This window comes from Oncorhynchus kisutch, unplaced genomic scaffold (genome assembly GCF_002021735.2).
Source record: "Oncorhynchus kisutch isolate 150728-3 unplaced genomic scaffold, Okis_V2 Okis03b-Okis08b_hom, whole genome shotgun sequence".
NCBI classification, from domain to species: domain Eukaryota; kingdom Metazoa; phylum Chordata; class Actinopteri; order Salmoniformes; family Salmonidae; genus Oncorhynchus; species Oncorhynchus kisutch.
The window spans coordinates 8,177,168-8,192,715 of record NW_022261980.1 but is presented as its reverse complement, the minus strand read 5'-3'; the positions used below and the strand labels follow the sequence as shown (position 1 = coordinate 8,192,715).

General features: G+C 43.9%; 1 protein-coding gene across 1 annotated transcript in view; it reads left to right on the top strand.

Moving 5' to 3' along the window:
• The first annotated feature begins 8,467 nt into the window (after window positions 1-8,467).
• Window positions 8,468-15,548, top strand: part of LOC109884125 (integrin alpha-11) — an 89,475-nt gene continuing 82,394 nt past the window's right edge. Inside the window, exon 1 of the mRNA XM_031812472.1 lies at window positions 8,468-8,651. Within this exon, the coding sequence (XP_031668332.1) occupies window positions 8,600-8,651 (52 nt within the window). The 5' untranslated portion in view covers window positions 8,468-8,599. The remainder of the gene's footprint in view (window positions 8,652-15,548) is intronic.

Sequence of the window (15,548 nt, the reverse complement as noted above, 5' to 3'; positions counted from 1 at the left end):
GACTCTTTCAAACACTGAAATGAACTTGGTGTTTAGGCAGTCAGACTCTTTCAAACACTGAAATGAACTTGGTGTTTAGGCAGTCAGACTCTTTCAAACACTGAAATGAACTTGGTGTTTAGGCAGTCAGACTCTTTCAAACACTGAAATGAACTTGGTGTTTAGGCAGTCAGACTCTTTCAAACACTGAAATGAACTTGGTGTTTAGGCAGTCAGACTCTTTCAAACACTGAAATGAACTTGGTGTTTAGGCAGTCAGACTCTTTCAAACACTGAAATGAACTTGGTGTTTAGGCAGTCAGACTCTTTCAAACACTGAAATGAACTTGGTGTTTAGGCAGTCAGACTCTTTCAAACACTGAAATGAACTTGGTGTTTAGGCAGTCAGACTCTTTCAAACACTGAAATGAACTTGGTGTTTAGGCAGTCAGACTCTTTCAAACACTGAAATGAACTTGGTGTTTAGGCAGTCAGACTCTTTCAAACACTGAAATGAACTTGGTGTTTAGGCAGTCAGACTCTTTCAAACACTGAAATGAACTTGGTGTTTAGGCAGTCAGACTCTTTCAAACACTGAAATTAACTTGGTGTTTAGGCAGTCAGACTCTTTCAAACACTGAAATGAACTTGGTGTTTAGGCAGTCAGACTCTTTCAAACACTGAAATGAAAGGATGAAACAGGTGAGAGAGATGTACAGAATTGCAATGTTAGACTCTGAGATTGAACCCTGGCCTCCCATAGGAGAATGCATAGTTCAGAGTTGGCTGTGTTACCGCTAGACCAAACTCTAGCATTGCTAACACCTCTTAAAACTCGACCAGAAAAACCCAAGGATGGAGACATCGTTGGGAGACAGACCTTGTTGGAATTGATACATACAAATCCATTCTTTGACAGGAGGTGATATATGAATGTTGGAATGGTCATTCATGTGTGTCAGTGTCATGGGGAGCTCTGCACGGACTTAGGCTACTAAAAATATGAAATCCTATACACTTTCCAGGTTAATGGTGAATACAGCCTGTTAGGTGGTTGTGTGCTGAGACTTCTCCTTGACAGACTTTAAAACTATTGATTCCGGTCCAACATTAGCCGCTTGGATTAAAAGGAGTCCTGTTTCTAGGTCCTTGGGTGACTTTTTGTATGTACTGTATTGCATTCTACCCTATCTTAGTCTTGGCAGTTATCTATGGAAAATAAACATCCCAACATGCTACGGGTCTCAAAACGTACAGTTGAGATGTCTCAGGGATCACATCCAAGATATTGTCCCTCCGATGCTGTGTAGAGAGAACTCTGGATGAGGAACTTACCGAGCGTAAATGCATTTTGAAGTGTGTTTGGCAACATTTGTTTTCTATCAGATTCTGAGAGGAGCTCTACTTATGGCTTCCAGTATATATGGCTGGTTGAGGCTTCACACACGACTCCAACTACCTCAACCGCTAGCCGTCTGACACGAGAGGCAGCAGTCAATGACATGGCTTCCTTGCTCCAATGTCAATAATCCAAATATTTTGATTGTTCTGGAAAATGTTTGTTACCATGCTTTGGGAACCGTTCTTTAGGAACCATGCTTTGGGACACAACCCACTGAAGTTTATTTGGGCTGAACAGGTGTTACTATAGAAGTGTGCAGACTCAGAGAAGAGCCTACAGGCCACTTGGGTTAGAGACTTTAGCTCGATAAGCAAATGCTGTCTCTAATGGTAGCTAGCTGCTTGTATTGGAGCCCTGTGTGCAGTTGGTTGCGTTTAAGGCTGTAATTCAGACAACAACGTAACTATGGAAGAACCACACAAGAGGCCCTGTACATGCGTCTGCCTTATTCCCAAACCTTACAGGAGGAGAAGCCAGTGCAGGGAGGGCCTTGAGGACATTATGACCTGTGATAGATGGAGACCTCAACATGTGGCACGCAGTAAGCTCTTAGCTCCGATGGAGGTCAGCTATTTGTTGCTCTTGTACTCTTGTACTGATCCCAGTGGGCCTGACCTGTGTGTGGCTCAAGCCCCTGTTCCATATATCATCACAAGGCAGACAATCCAGGGGTGGTTGAGGTAATTGTTTGCAGTTACCAAATGGTGTTGGGAGGCCTCCTAGGAGGTGAAGTAAGCGTAGCTCCCATTCGTACGACAAGTATTGATTTCAGGGTACCGATCACATCGGAATAGGATTTAGAAAAGCTGACTTCTCACACCCCTTAGAGTTCCCCACAGTTCCCCTTCTTTCCTGAAAGCCAGTTAAATATCCTCATGGCAATTTTGGTCAGCAGTACAGCATCATGGGAAACATTTCCACCCCGTCTGGAAACACTGACGGAGGCAACCCAATTCCTGCACTGCATTGTCGTTCTGCCTTCATTCAGAGTAAAAAAGACCTCATTTTAATTCTAGGTTCCTCTCCAATTTATCATTTGTCTCTCGATGTTGTCCCATACTGACAGCGGGGACGGTGGATTCTTGAGCTGTGAGCTCATACACCCACAATACTGGTAGATACCACTCTATGTTGTGTTGTAATGGTTACCCCCCCCCCCCCCTCACTCCAACCCACCCCTTCTCTGCTTTCTTTGCAATATGAGAATGTTGTGTTCCGGGGAAATTTAGGGTCGAGACATGCTGCTTTTTAAAATCCCTTTCCCAATGTAGATTAGTTAGCTTGTGCTCTGGGAAGTCAGTGTCTTGAGACTCTCATGGGTTCTACCTGCTACAGTCATTAGTTTAACTCAGTCAGACAAAAGACAATGTAATGTCAATGTGGATGATGCATTAAGTCAACTAGTCTCTGTTGTTCTAACCAGAACATCAAATCAAATCCAATTTTGTTTGTCACAAACACATGGTTAGCAGATGTTAATGCGAGTGTAGCGAAATGCTTGTGCTTCTTGTTCCGACCATGCAGTAATATCTAACAAGTAATCTAACAATTTCACAACTACTACCTTATACACACAAGTGTAAAGGAATTAATGAGAATATGTACATATAAATATATGGATGAGCGATGGCCAAACGGCATAGGCAAGATGCAGTAGATGGTATAGAGTACAGTATATACATATGAGATGAGTAATGTAGGGTATATAAACATTATATAAAGTGGCATTATTTAAAGTGGCTAGTGATACATTTATTACATCCCATTTGTAATTATTAAAGTGGCTAGAGATGATTCAGTATGTTGGCAGCAGCCAATCAATGTTATTGATGGCTGTTTAACAGTCTGATGGTCTTGGGATAGAAGCTGTTTTTCAGTCTCTTGGTCCCCGCTTTGATGCACCTGTACTGACCTCGCCTTCTGGATGATAGCGGGGTGAACAGGCAGTGGCTCGGGTGGTTGTTGTCCTTGATGATCTTTTTGGTTTTCCTATGACATCGGGTGGTGTAGGTGTCCTGGAGGGCAGGTAGTTTTCCTCTGGTGATGCTTTGTGCAGACCTCACTACCCTCTGGAGAGCCTTACGGTTGTGGGCGGAGCAGTTGCCGTGCCAGGCGGTGATACAGCCCGACAGGATGCTCTCGATTGTGCATCTGTAAAAGTTTGTGAGTGTTTTTGGTGACAAGCCGAATTTCTTCAGCCTCCTTCAAGTCTCACATAACCAGCATAGCTACCACAGCATTCTGCAGCGATACGCCATCTATCTGGTTTGTGGTTAGTGGGACTATCATTTGTTTTTCATCAGGACCCAACACACCACCAGACTGTGTAAGGGCTATTTGATATAGAAGGAGAGTGATAGAGTGCGGCATCAGATGATCTGGACTCCACAATCACCTGACCTCAATCCAATTGAGATGGTTTGGGATGAGTTGAACCGCAGAGTGAAGGAAAAGCAGACAACAAGTGCTCAGCATATGTGGGAACTCCTTCAAGACTGTAGGGAAAGCATTCCAGGTGAAGCTGGTTAAGAGAATGCCTAAAGTGTACAAATTTGTCATCAAGGCAAAGGGAGTCTCCTTTGAATAATCTCAAGTATAAAATATATTTGATTTGTTTAACAGTTTTTTGGTTACTACTTGATTCCATATGTGTTATTTCATAGTTCACTGTTATTCTACAATGTAGAAAATAGTAACAATTAAGAAAAACCCTTGAATGACTGGTACTGAATCTTAGCCGATAACTCGGCTAAGAGCAGACCAATAAAAGCAGACCAAGTATCCTAACTCCTGCTTTATGATGCTCAGATGTATAGAATAGAGTATGATTATTCCCTGAGCTATCTCTGCAATAAGCATATTGCTGCCTGGGGAATACAGCTGTTATTCACCCTCTCTAGGCAATGGGCTGCAGTTATTCACTACAGGAAGACTAAGTAATCCTGGCCATTCATTCTAAGGTCAACATTGCTAAAGGGCATATCGCAGGCACCAGTGGGAGGTAGGGGCCTCAATATCCTGCCTTGAAAGAAGGCCTAAGAAGGCTAGCAGTGTGGATTGAGGAGTGCTGATTAGAGAGCAGAGCCAATGAGATTTTAAGCACCACTAATGAAAGCAAGCCTTGATTTTGGGAAGATTTGGTCACCCTGACAGTCTGAAACTTAAATCACACCTTTGTATTTCTGGTTTCTGGTGCATTCTGTTCAGAAATGAGAAAGTGGTTGTGATTACATGCACACACACACACACACAAACACACACACTCACACAAATACACACACATACACGCACACACCCACAAACACACACACACACACAAATGCACACACACACATACACACAAATACACACACACAGACACACACACAGACACAAGCATTTTGCTACACTTGCATCTGCTAACCATGTGTATGTGACAAATACAATTTGATTTGATTTGACACACACAAACACACTCACACACACACACACACACACACACACACACACACACACACACACACACACACCCAGCCAGCCAGCCAGCCAGCCAGCCAGCCCGCAGCTTAGGGACCATGGTCTGGGTCAGATAACGAAACCTGACATTGGAGGTCTTTCACTTGTTTTTGATGAGTTTAACAGACATCTCAACTAGTGTGTGTTTGTATTTGTGAATGACGCATCCTGACAATACTGTGTAGCCACATTCAAAGTAGTACATTTACAGCTGAAGTGGGAAGTTTACACACACGTAGGTTGGAGTCATTAAACTGGTTTTTCAACCACTCCACAAATTTCTTGTTAACAAACTATAGTTTTGGCAAGTCGGTTAGGACATCTACTTTGTGCATGACACAAGTAATTTTTCAACAATTGTCTACAGACATATTATTTCACTTATAATTCACTGTATCACAATTCCAGTGGTTCAGAAGTTTACATACACTAAGTTGACTGTGCCTTTAACAGCTTGGAAAATACCAGAAAATGGAGCTTTAGAAACTTGCGATAGTCTAATTGACATAATTTGAGTCAATTGGAGGTGTACCTGTGGATGTATTTCAAGGCCTACCTTCAACTCAGTGGGAAAATCAAAAGAAGTCAGCCAAGACCTCCACAAGTCTGGTTCATCCTTGGGAGCAATTTCCAAATGCCTGAAGGTACCATGTTCATCTGTATAAACAATAGTACGCAAGTATAAACACCATTGGACCATGCAGCCGTCATAACGTTCAGGAAGGAGACGTTTTCTGTCTCCCAGAGATGAATGTACTTTGGTGCGAAATGTGCAAATCAATCCCAGAACAACAGCAAAGGACCTTGTGAAGATGCTGGAGGAAGCAGGTACAAAAGTATCTATATCCACAGTAAAACGAGTCCTATATTGACGAGTTCTACCGCTCAGCAAGGAAGAAGCCACTGCTCCAAAACCGCCATAAAAAAGCCAGACTAGGGTTTGCAACTGCACATGGGGACAATGATCGTACTTTTTGGAGAAATATCCTCTGGTCTGATGAAAAAAAATAGAACTGTTTGGCCATATTGACCATCGTTATGTTAGGAGGAAAAAGAGGGATGCTTGCAAGCCGAAGAACACCACTCCAACTGTGAAGCATGGTTGGTGGCAGCATCATGTTGTGGGGGTGCTTTGCTGCAGGAGGGACTGGTGCACTTCACAAAATAGATGGCATCATAAGGAGGAAAATTACGTGGATATATTGAAGCAACATCTCAAGACATCAGCCAGGAAGTCTTCCAAATGACAATCTTCCAAATGGACAATGATCCCAAGCCTACTTTCAAAGTTGTGGCAAAATGGCTAAAGGACAACAAAGTCAAGGTATTGGAGTGGCCATCACAAAGCCCTGACCTCAATCCTATAGAACATTTGTGGGCAGAACTGAATAAGTGTGTGCGAGCAAGGGGGCCTACAAACCTGACTCAGTTACACCAGCTCTGTCAGGAGGAATGGGCCAAAATTCACCCAACTTATTGTGGGAAGCTTGTGGAAGGCTACCTGAAACGTTTGACCCAAGTTAAACAATTTGAAGGCAATGCTACCAAATACTAATTAAGTGTATGTAAACTTCTGACCCCTGGGAATGTGATGAAAGAAATTCAAGCTGAAATAAATAATTCTCTCAACTATAATTCTGACATTTCACATTCTTAAAATGAAGTGCTGATCCTAATTGCCATAAGACAGGGAATTTTTACTAGGATGAAATGTCAAGAATTGTGAAAAACTGAGTTTAAATGTATTTGGCTAAGGTGTATGTAAACTTCTGACTTCAACTGTACATGTAATCAATTGTATCTCATTGGTCCTATTATCGATCAATGAAAGTGCTTCTATGCACGGGTTGTGAGTTGTCACGGGGCGTGTATAGATGCCTTTATGTTGGGTTATGTGCTGACTCTTGCGGTTCCCTCAGTCTTAGTATCCATTGTTACATAACATGGGTCATTATGGACGTCAGTCTGGTTTGACTGTGGGGGTATGAGGTAACAGTTCAGTCTGGATGGTTTGACTGTGGGGGTATGAGGTAACAGTTCAGTCTGGATAGTTTGACTGTGGGGGTATGAGGTAACAGCTCAGTCTGGATCGTTTGACTGTGGGGGTATGAGGTAACAGTTCAGTCTGGATAGTTTGACTGTGGGGGTATGAGGTAACAGTTCAGTCTGGATCGTTTGATTGTGGGGGTATGAGGTAACAGTTCAGTCTGGATAGTTTGACTGTGGGGGTATGAGGTAACAGCTCAGTCTGGATGGTTTGACTGTGGGGGTATGAGGTAACAGTTCAGTCTGGATGGTTTGACTGTGGGGGTATGAGGTAACAGTTCAGTCTGGATGGTTTGACTGTGGGGGTATGAGGTAACAGTTCAGTCTGGATGGTTTGACTGTGGGGGTATGAGGTAACAGTTCAGTCTGGATGGTTTGACTGTGGGGGTATGAGGTAACAGTTCAGTCTGGATGGTTTGACTGTGGGGGTATGAGGTAACAGTTCAGTCTGGATGGTTTGACTGTGGGGATATGAGGTAACAGTTCAGTCTGGATGGTTTGACTGTGGGGGTATGAGGTAGCAGTTCAGTCTGGATGGTTTGACTGTGGGGGTATGAGGTAACAGTTCAGTCTGTATGGTTTGACTGTGGGGGTATGAGGTAACAGTTCAGTCTGGATGGTTTGACTGTGGGGGTATGAGGTAGCAGTTCAGTCTGGATGGTTTGACTGTGGGGGTATGACTGTGGGGGTATTTGTGTTCCGCATTAATACATTGGGCACCGTGTGGTCACAACATGATTGTCAAGCATCAGTGCTGTGAAAAACACGACGTTTTGTCTTTTAAAACGCAGCTGTTCTGAAGATATATTCTCTGATTCGGGAAAGGGGGAGACCTCGTCAGTTGTACAAGGTAATGCATTCAACTGAAACGTTTCTTCTGCATTTAACCCGAGTGGTGCAGCGGTCTAAGGCACTACATCTCAGTGCAAGAGGCGTTACTACAGTCCCTGGTTCAAATTCAGGCTGTATCACATCAGGCCGTGATTGTCACATAGGGTGGTGCACGAGTGGTCCGGGTTTGGCCGGGCTAGGCCGTCATTGTAAATAAGAATTTGTTCTTAACTGACTTGCCTAGTTAAATAAAGCTTAAATACATTTCTTAAATCAAAATAAATAACCCAACCCCTCTGATTACTTTCCACTTGATTGTTAATCAAATCGTGTTTGTGACATGCGCTGAATACAACATGTATACCTTACTGTGAAATACCTACTGACAAGCCCATAACCAACCATGCAGTTGAAGAAAGTCTACTTTATCATCAGTGTATTTGGAAGCAGAAGAGAGAGAACACACATTTCTTCAACTATACCATACCAAGGCACATAATGAGTAATGGAATGACTGTATTCAAACTCCATCAACTTTGCCTCTGATTATCCAGAGAAACTGATCCAAGATCTGTACTTTTCGGTGGATAGCTTGTGTGTCCCTCCGCTCACTGTCTGAGTAGCAGAGGGACTGAGAGGAGAGTCCTGTCTGCTGGTTCAACGTGGACCTCCTTTCAGTTCAGCCACAGTCCCCTCCTACCTCCTCAGATATAGTGAGCATTTTGACTAGCCGCGGTGTCAACCAGAGCTGAATCTTTAACAGAGCACGCTGCTGGGTCTCTCTGCCTCAGCCCCCAGACACACACACACACACACACCATACACACACACACACCGACCAAACACATGGAGTACTGCCGCGCTGTGTTTCTCTGGATCTGCTGCAGCCTGTTACCAGGTGAGCTAACATGTGTGTGTGTTTGTGTGTGTTGTGTGTGTGTGTGTGTGTGTGTGTGTGTGTGTGTGTGTGTGTGTGTGTGTGTGTGTGTGTGTGTGTGTGTGTGTGTGTGTGTGTGTGTGTGTGTGTGTTTGTGTGTGTGTGTGTGTGTGTGTGTGTGTGTGTGTGTGTGTGTGTGTGTGTGTGTGTGTGCACATGTGCATGTGTACAATAAGTAGTAGTTATTACATTTAATTTATTCCAGCTCTCTCTGGAAGGCACATAAAACGCTTGTGGCAAAGCTTTTATAGGCGCTAAAGTTAGTTGAATGTTTGCATAAGAAGAGGCAGACAGTCTAGCTTTCAGTTCTCCAATATTTATATGGAAATGTAGACAGGAATATAATTCCACAGTGTCCTAAGTGAAGTGGCTTTCTGGAGAACTAGTAAATGAGTGTCTCTTCTCTCGTGCAGCGAATATCTTAAACTACTATAATATCAGTCTCATATCTTGACCTACTCTAATATCTAAGTTTCATATCTTAGCCTCATATCTTAATCTCATATCTAGAAATACTCTACCTTAGTATCATATCTCAAACGATAATATCTTATTCTCATATTTTAGTCTCATATATCTTAGTATCATATCTTGAACTACTCTCATACCTTAGTATCATATCTCGAACTATCATATCTTATTCCCATATTTTAGTCTCATATATCTTAGTATCATATCTTGAACTACTCTCATATCTTAGTATCATATCTGCATCACATCCGGCCGTGATTGGGAGTCCCATAGGGCGGCGCACAGTTGGCCCAGCGTCGTCCGGGTTTGGCCGGGGTAGGCCGTCATTTTAAATAAGAATTTGTCTTAGCTGACTTGCCTGGTTAAATAAAGGTTACATTTTTTAAAATCATATTTTACTCTTATATCTTAGTCTCATATTTTGAACTATTCTAATATCTTAGCATCATATCTTGACCTACTATAATATCTTAGTCTCATATCTTGAGCTCATACTGTGTGAGAGAGATGGGTGCTGAGTTGGCTTATTGAAGGGATGTGCTGGTTCCCTCAGGTTTGACAGAGGTGCTCTGTCTCTCATTGAAAGCAGGTGTGTCCTTTGAAATGAAAGGTGGTGCTATCTGTTTAGAAACTAAGCGCTCAGAGTTTCCAGCATCTGGAAATGTGTGGTGCGCAGCCAGAACTGGGGTCAATTACCAGTAAAATTACAATAGCAGCAACATTTTGAAGTGGAATAGAGAGAGAGAGAGAGAGAGAGAGAGAGAGAGAGAGAGAGAGAGAGAGAGAGAGAGAGAGAGAGAGAGAGAGAGAGAGAGAGAGAGAGAGATGTTTGAATTTCCTATGGCTATATGACCTGGATTGTATAACCTGATATGATATGGACTGCACTCCGCTGTCAATCTTCATCTATTTTAATTATATGGTAATATGAAATTGGACCAATGTCAAGAGAGATTGCTATGACAGGTGGCTTTCAAAGAGTGCACACGGCTCACAGTACTGGTAGCCATACATACTGTATATGTTTGTGTAATTGCTTCAGTCTATGGCAATGTACAGTATGTCACTGTTTAAGTGACATGGAAATGTCTGACGTTTCTTGTCCTCACTTCTTTCCAGTAATGTACTACTGACCTTAATCTAACAAGCAGTTGGATAGCACTAGGTTCCTATCAGGAATCAAGGTAAAAACCCAATTACAGACTGTGTGAAGTAACAGCGTTTATTGTAACAACAGGGGCAGGCAAACGACAGGTCAAGGCAGGCAGGGGTCGATCATCCAGAGCAGAGGCCAAGATACAGGACGGCAGGCAGGCTCAGGGTCAGGTCAGGCAGAGGTAGGTAATCCAGAGGTGGAGAAAGGTACTGGACAACAGGCAGACTCAGGGACAGGCAGAGTGGTCAGGCGGGCAGGAACAGGGTCAGGACAGGCAAGGGTCTAAAACCAGGAGGACGAGGAAAAAGAGAGACTAGGAAAAACAGGAGCTTAGACAAACGGCTGGTAGGCTTGATTGAACAAACAAGACGAACTGGCACAGACAGACAGAAAACACAGGTATAAATACCCAGAGAATAAGTGGGGAAGATGGGCGACACCTGGAGGGGGTGTTGACAAGCACAAGGACAGGTGAAGCAGGTCAGGGCATGACAGGTTTTTGTTTTTTACACCCTCTTGTTGAAGTAGACTAGCTATTATTAATCTTTGATTAGACGTTGTTAGACGACATGAGGCCTGAGGGTGGAGCAGTAGAGGAAATATTTACTGAGGTAGAGGAATTTGATGTTGGGTCCAAGTTTTGGACACATGCAGTCTTGCCGAGGGGAGGAAAGGTCAACCTTGAGAACACAGAAAGAGTCTGGAATGAGAGAGAGAGAAGCTGTTGGCCGGACTGGGAAAGAAGTCCTGACAATAAGACGGGAAAGGGCTGCATTCAAGATTTTATTTATCTTTTGTGGGAGTCTTTGCATCACTACATGTCCTGTTTGCACGAGGCTGATTAACATGGTCAGGATGGTGGTAGCGGGGATAGTGACATAGCAAAATGTCCTGTTTGCACGAGGCTGATTAACATGGTCAGGATGGTGGTAGCGGGGATAGTGACATAGCAAAATGTCCTGTTTGCACGAGACTGCTTAACATGGTCAGGATGGTGGTAGCGGGGATAGTGACATAGCAAAATGTCCTGTTTGAACGAGGCTGATTAACATGGTCAGGATGGTGGTAGCGGGGATAGTGACATAGCAAAATGTCCTGTTTGAACGAGGCTGATTAACATGGTCAGGATGGTGGTAGCGGGGATAGTGACATAGCTAAATGTCCTGTTTGAACGAGACTGCTTAACATGGTCAGGATGGTGGTAGCGGGGATAGTGACATAGCAAAATGTCCTGTTTGAACAAGGCTGATTAACATGGTCAGGATGGTGGTAGCGGGGATAGTGACATAGCAAAATGTCCTGTTTGAACGAGGCTGATTAACATGGTCAGGATGGTGGTAGCGGGGATAGTGACATAGCTAAATGTCCTGTTTGAACGAGACTGCCTTAACATGGTCAGGATGGTGGTAGCGGGGATAGTGACATAGCTAAATGTCCTGTTTGAACGAGACTGCTTAACACGGTCAGGATGGTGGTAGCGGGGATAGTGACATAGCAAAATGTCCTGTTTGAACGAGGCTGATTAACATGGTCAGGATGGTGGTAGCGGGGATAGTGACATAGCAAAATGTCCTGTTTGAACGAGGCTGATTAACATGGTCAAGATGGTGGTAGCGGGGATAGTGACATAGCAAAATGTCATGGCATACATGCTGATGACAACTCATTGAGTGAAAAACTGAGGGAGCTGTGCCAGCAAAGTTAGTGGGCTTCATGCCTTTAGTCAATAAGGACAAAGTCAGTGGACACTCATCCAGACAGAGCAACAAAAAGAAAGTACTTTTCTGAAGCAGACCAAAGGTCATTTGATGCTGTCATTTCCACAGAGGATGAGGGTTTGCTGTAGGGTTGGCTGGATCACTCTGTCATTTCCACAGAGGATAAGGGTTTGCTGAAGGGTTGGCTGGATCACTCTGTCATTTCCACAGAGGATGAGGGTTTGCTGTAGGGTTGTCTGGATCACTCTGTCATTTCCACAGAGGATGAGGTTTTGCTGAAGGGTTGGCTGGATCACTCTGTCATTTCCACAGAGGGTGAGGGTTTGCTGTAGGGTTGGCTGGATCACTCTGTCATTTCCACAGAGGATGAGGTTTTGCTGAAGGGTTGGCTGGATCACTCTGTCATTTCCACAGAGGGTGAGGGTTTGCTGTAGGGTTGGCTGGATCACTCTGTCATTTCCACAGAGGGTGAGGGTTTGCTGTAGGGTTGGCTGGATCACTCTGTCATTTCCACAGAGGATGAGGGTTTGCTGTAGGGTTGGCTGGATCACTCTGTCATTTCCACAGAGGATGAGGGTTTGCTGAAGAGTTGGCTGGATTATTCTGACATATTCACAGCTGTCCACTGCTGCTGTCTATATGTGATCTTGCAGCTCTAACTGGTTGCAGCACTGTGGCTTCCTTCATGTAGAATGTATTTAGAGATTGAAACATTGAGCCACATGAAGAGTGTACAGTCTGTTTGAGGTATGAACAGCCTACGGGCATTCAACGGTTTTCCAAAGCTGTCACACAAGCCTGGCCGTGATGTCAAGACAACACTTTACTTGTTAGGCCTGAATGTGAGAGGGCAGGTTTAGAGGGCCAGGTTGGACTTGTTACACTGCTCATTGAGTTTTATGGGCTCATTAAGCGAGCAGTGTCAAATCTCCCTCGGGCTGCACAAAAACACACAAAAACAGTTTAAAGTAAATAGTGGTGTTTGAAAATGGTTTCGCTTTTTAAAAAACCCGGTCGTTAGTAATTTCTTCGCTCACATACAGTCTGTATTCTTCACCTGTTAGATGCCTAATGCATCATGTTGGTCATAGTACAGTATGTTTGTCCCAATGCAACATGTTTATGCTCGTACAGAGCCCTCAGTAATGATTGGGACAGTGTGCATCATTTTCTCTTCTTTGGGCTCTAAACTAAACTTGGATTTGAAACAATGACTATGCTGTTAAATTGAAGACTGCAAGCTTTAATTTGAGGGTGTATTCATTCATGTTGGGTGAACTGTTTAGAAACATAGTACTTTTTGTACACAGTCAGACTGTGACAGTCCGTTCATTTTAAGGGAGCAAAAAAATTGGGACAAATACTCTTATATGTGTATTAAAGTCGTAAAAAGTGAAGAATTTGGTCCCATATTCACAGCACTCAATGACTACATCCAGCTGGTGACTCTACACATTTGTTGGATGAATTTGCTGTTTGTTTTGGTTGTGTTTCAGATTATGTTGTGCCAGAAATAAATGAATGGTAAATCATGTATTGTGTCATTGTATTGTACATGAGAATATAATATGTTTCTGAACAATTCTACAGTAATGTGGATGCTAACAGGATTACAGTTCATCCTGAATGAATCGTAAATAATGATGAGTGAGAAAGTTACAGACGTACAAATATCATACCTCCAGGTAATGCTAACATCTCACCATTACAATAACAGGAGGGAGGGGGTTATGTTATTTGTTCATCTGTAACTTTCTCACTATGTAGAAAACGTGCTGTACTTCTAAACGGTTCACCTGATATCGTGAAAAAACCCTCAAATTAAAGCTGACAGACTGCATCGTCATTGTTTGATTTCAAATCTAAACTTTTGAAGTGCTGTACAGCGTCAATGTCCCAATACTACATCCGTATGTCATTCAGCCAGTCCTTAGACCCTGACTGTTCCAGTTATGAATGTCCCGATGTCCCCACAGTGGCTTACAGCTGTGAAGGACAACTCCCCCCAGGCCTGCTCTGCAGACATGGCTTATACAGTACATGGCCCTGCGTCAAGCTCTGCCACGCAGGACTTAGTTAACCCTGGGAGGGCGTAGAGCTGGCCAAGAAGGCAGACAGCTTGCTTAGCAGTGCCCAACTCCCGTGTGCCAGATGCTCCATCCCATCATGTCACCAGCACCATCCATTGTGAAGCATCTTTCATCAGGGCTCTGATGAGCTTTCCAGAGAAAAGCCATCCAGCGCAAGAAGATCCAGAACAGGCCAACTAAAAGATGCTGAGTTGCACCTTTTACCTCATGTGAGGTGTACACCTCCAATCGCAGGGCTGCTCTTTCATGCGAGAGCTGCAATGTGAATTCCTTCATAAAGTTCAGAGAGCGTTTGACCATTTCATATTAGAATCTGGAACGTGGACTTCTCCACCACTTATGTGTGTACCAATGAAGATTGATTTTCAGAGAGGTGGTGGGGAGCTGCCGTCTCGCCATGTGGATTTGGTTAAAACTCAATCTGCTGATCCAGAGTCTTGGCCTGTGGGTAACAGTCATGCCCTGGAGCATTATGACTGTTACCCACACACAGACCAGCATGGCAGACGCTGTGAGGTGGCCATGTGTGTGGAGATGAAGTCTTTCACATCTTCCCTGAAAGCCCCCCTTATGTTTGACAAAATGTAGACAAGTTATTTTGTTCAGCACTGTGTAGCGCTGTATATGATGCATCCAAGTCCCAGGTCACATTATGGGCGTTGCATGGATCCTTTTAAAGGGCATCAGCATCACCTCTCATGAACTGAAACCTGACCATGACGCTGATTGTCCTTTGAGTAGCATGAAGCTCCATCAAGTCCTGTGTGAGGATCCATTTTAGCAGGCGTTGCACCCCTGGCTGTTCATAGTGCACCCGCGGGTCGTCTCTCCATCAGTAGGGCTGCGGTGGAGCTCCTGCAGCTTGGTGCTGGGCCAAAAGCAGTGGCTGGCCGGTCGGGCCCGTGGTTTATTTATCTGGGCAGAAGAGCCGGTACACAGGAAACCCGGCAAGACTCTGGCCTAGCTTTAGGAGCTGCTGATATTACTGGGAATATTAAATTGCTCTGCCACGTTAGGGGTTTGAAATGGAAACTGGATCCCCTCCCCATCTCACGCTTTCACCTCCACTCTTTCCGTCTCTCGCTCATTCTCTCTCTATGTTGTTCTTTTTGCTCTCTCTCTTTCTTGGTAGGAAGTACAGCATAGCTGCTCTGTGATGGTATCTGGGATAGTTTGCTTTATATAACGAGCCTCAGAGACATCAAAGCGCCGGCTAGTGGAGTCATTCGTGTTTATGTGTATTTAAGACGGCACGCCTGGACAAATTATGCAAACCCATATGGGAAAGATTCAAATACACCACCTGCTGTGAGGAATTATAGCTTTTCAGCACCATTTCCTCCACCATTTAGCAGCATTTTTTATTTCAGCTTAATTAATTTACTTGTTGACTCCCTCCGGATAATATTTTGGGGGGAGATCA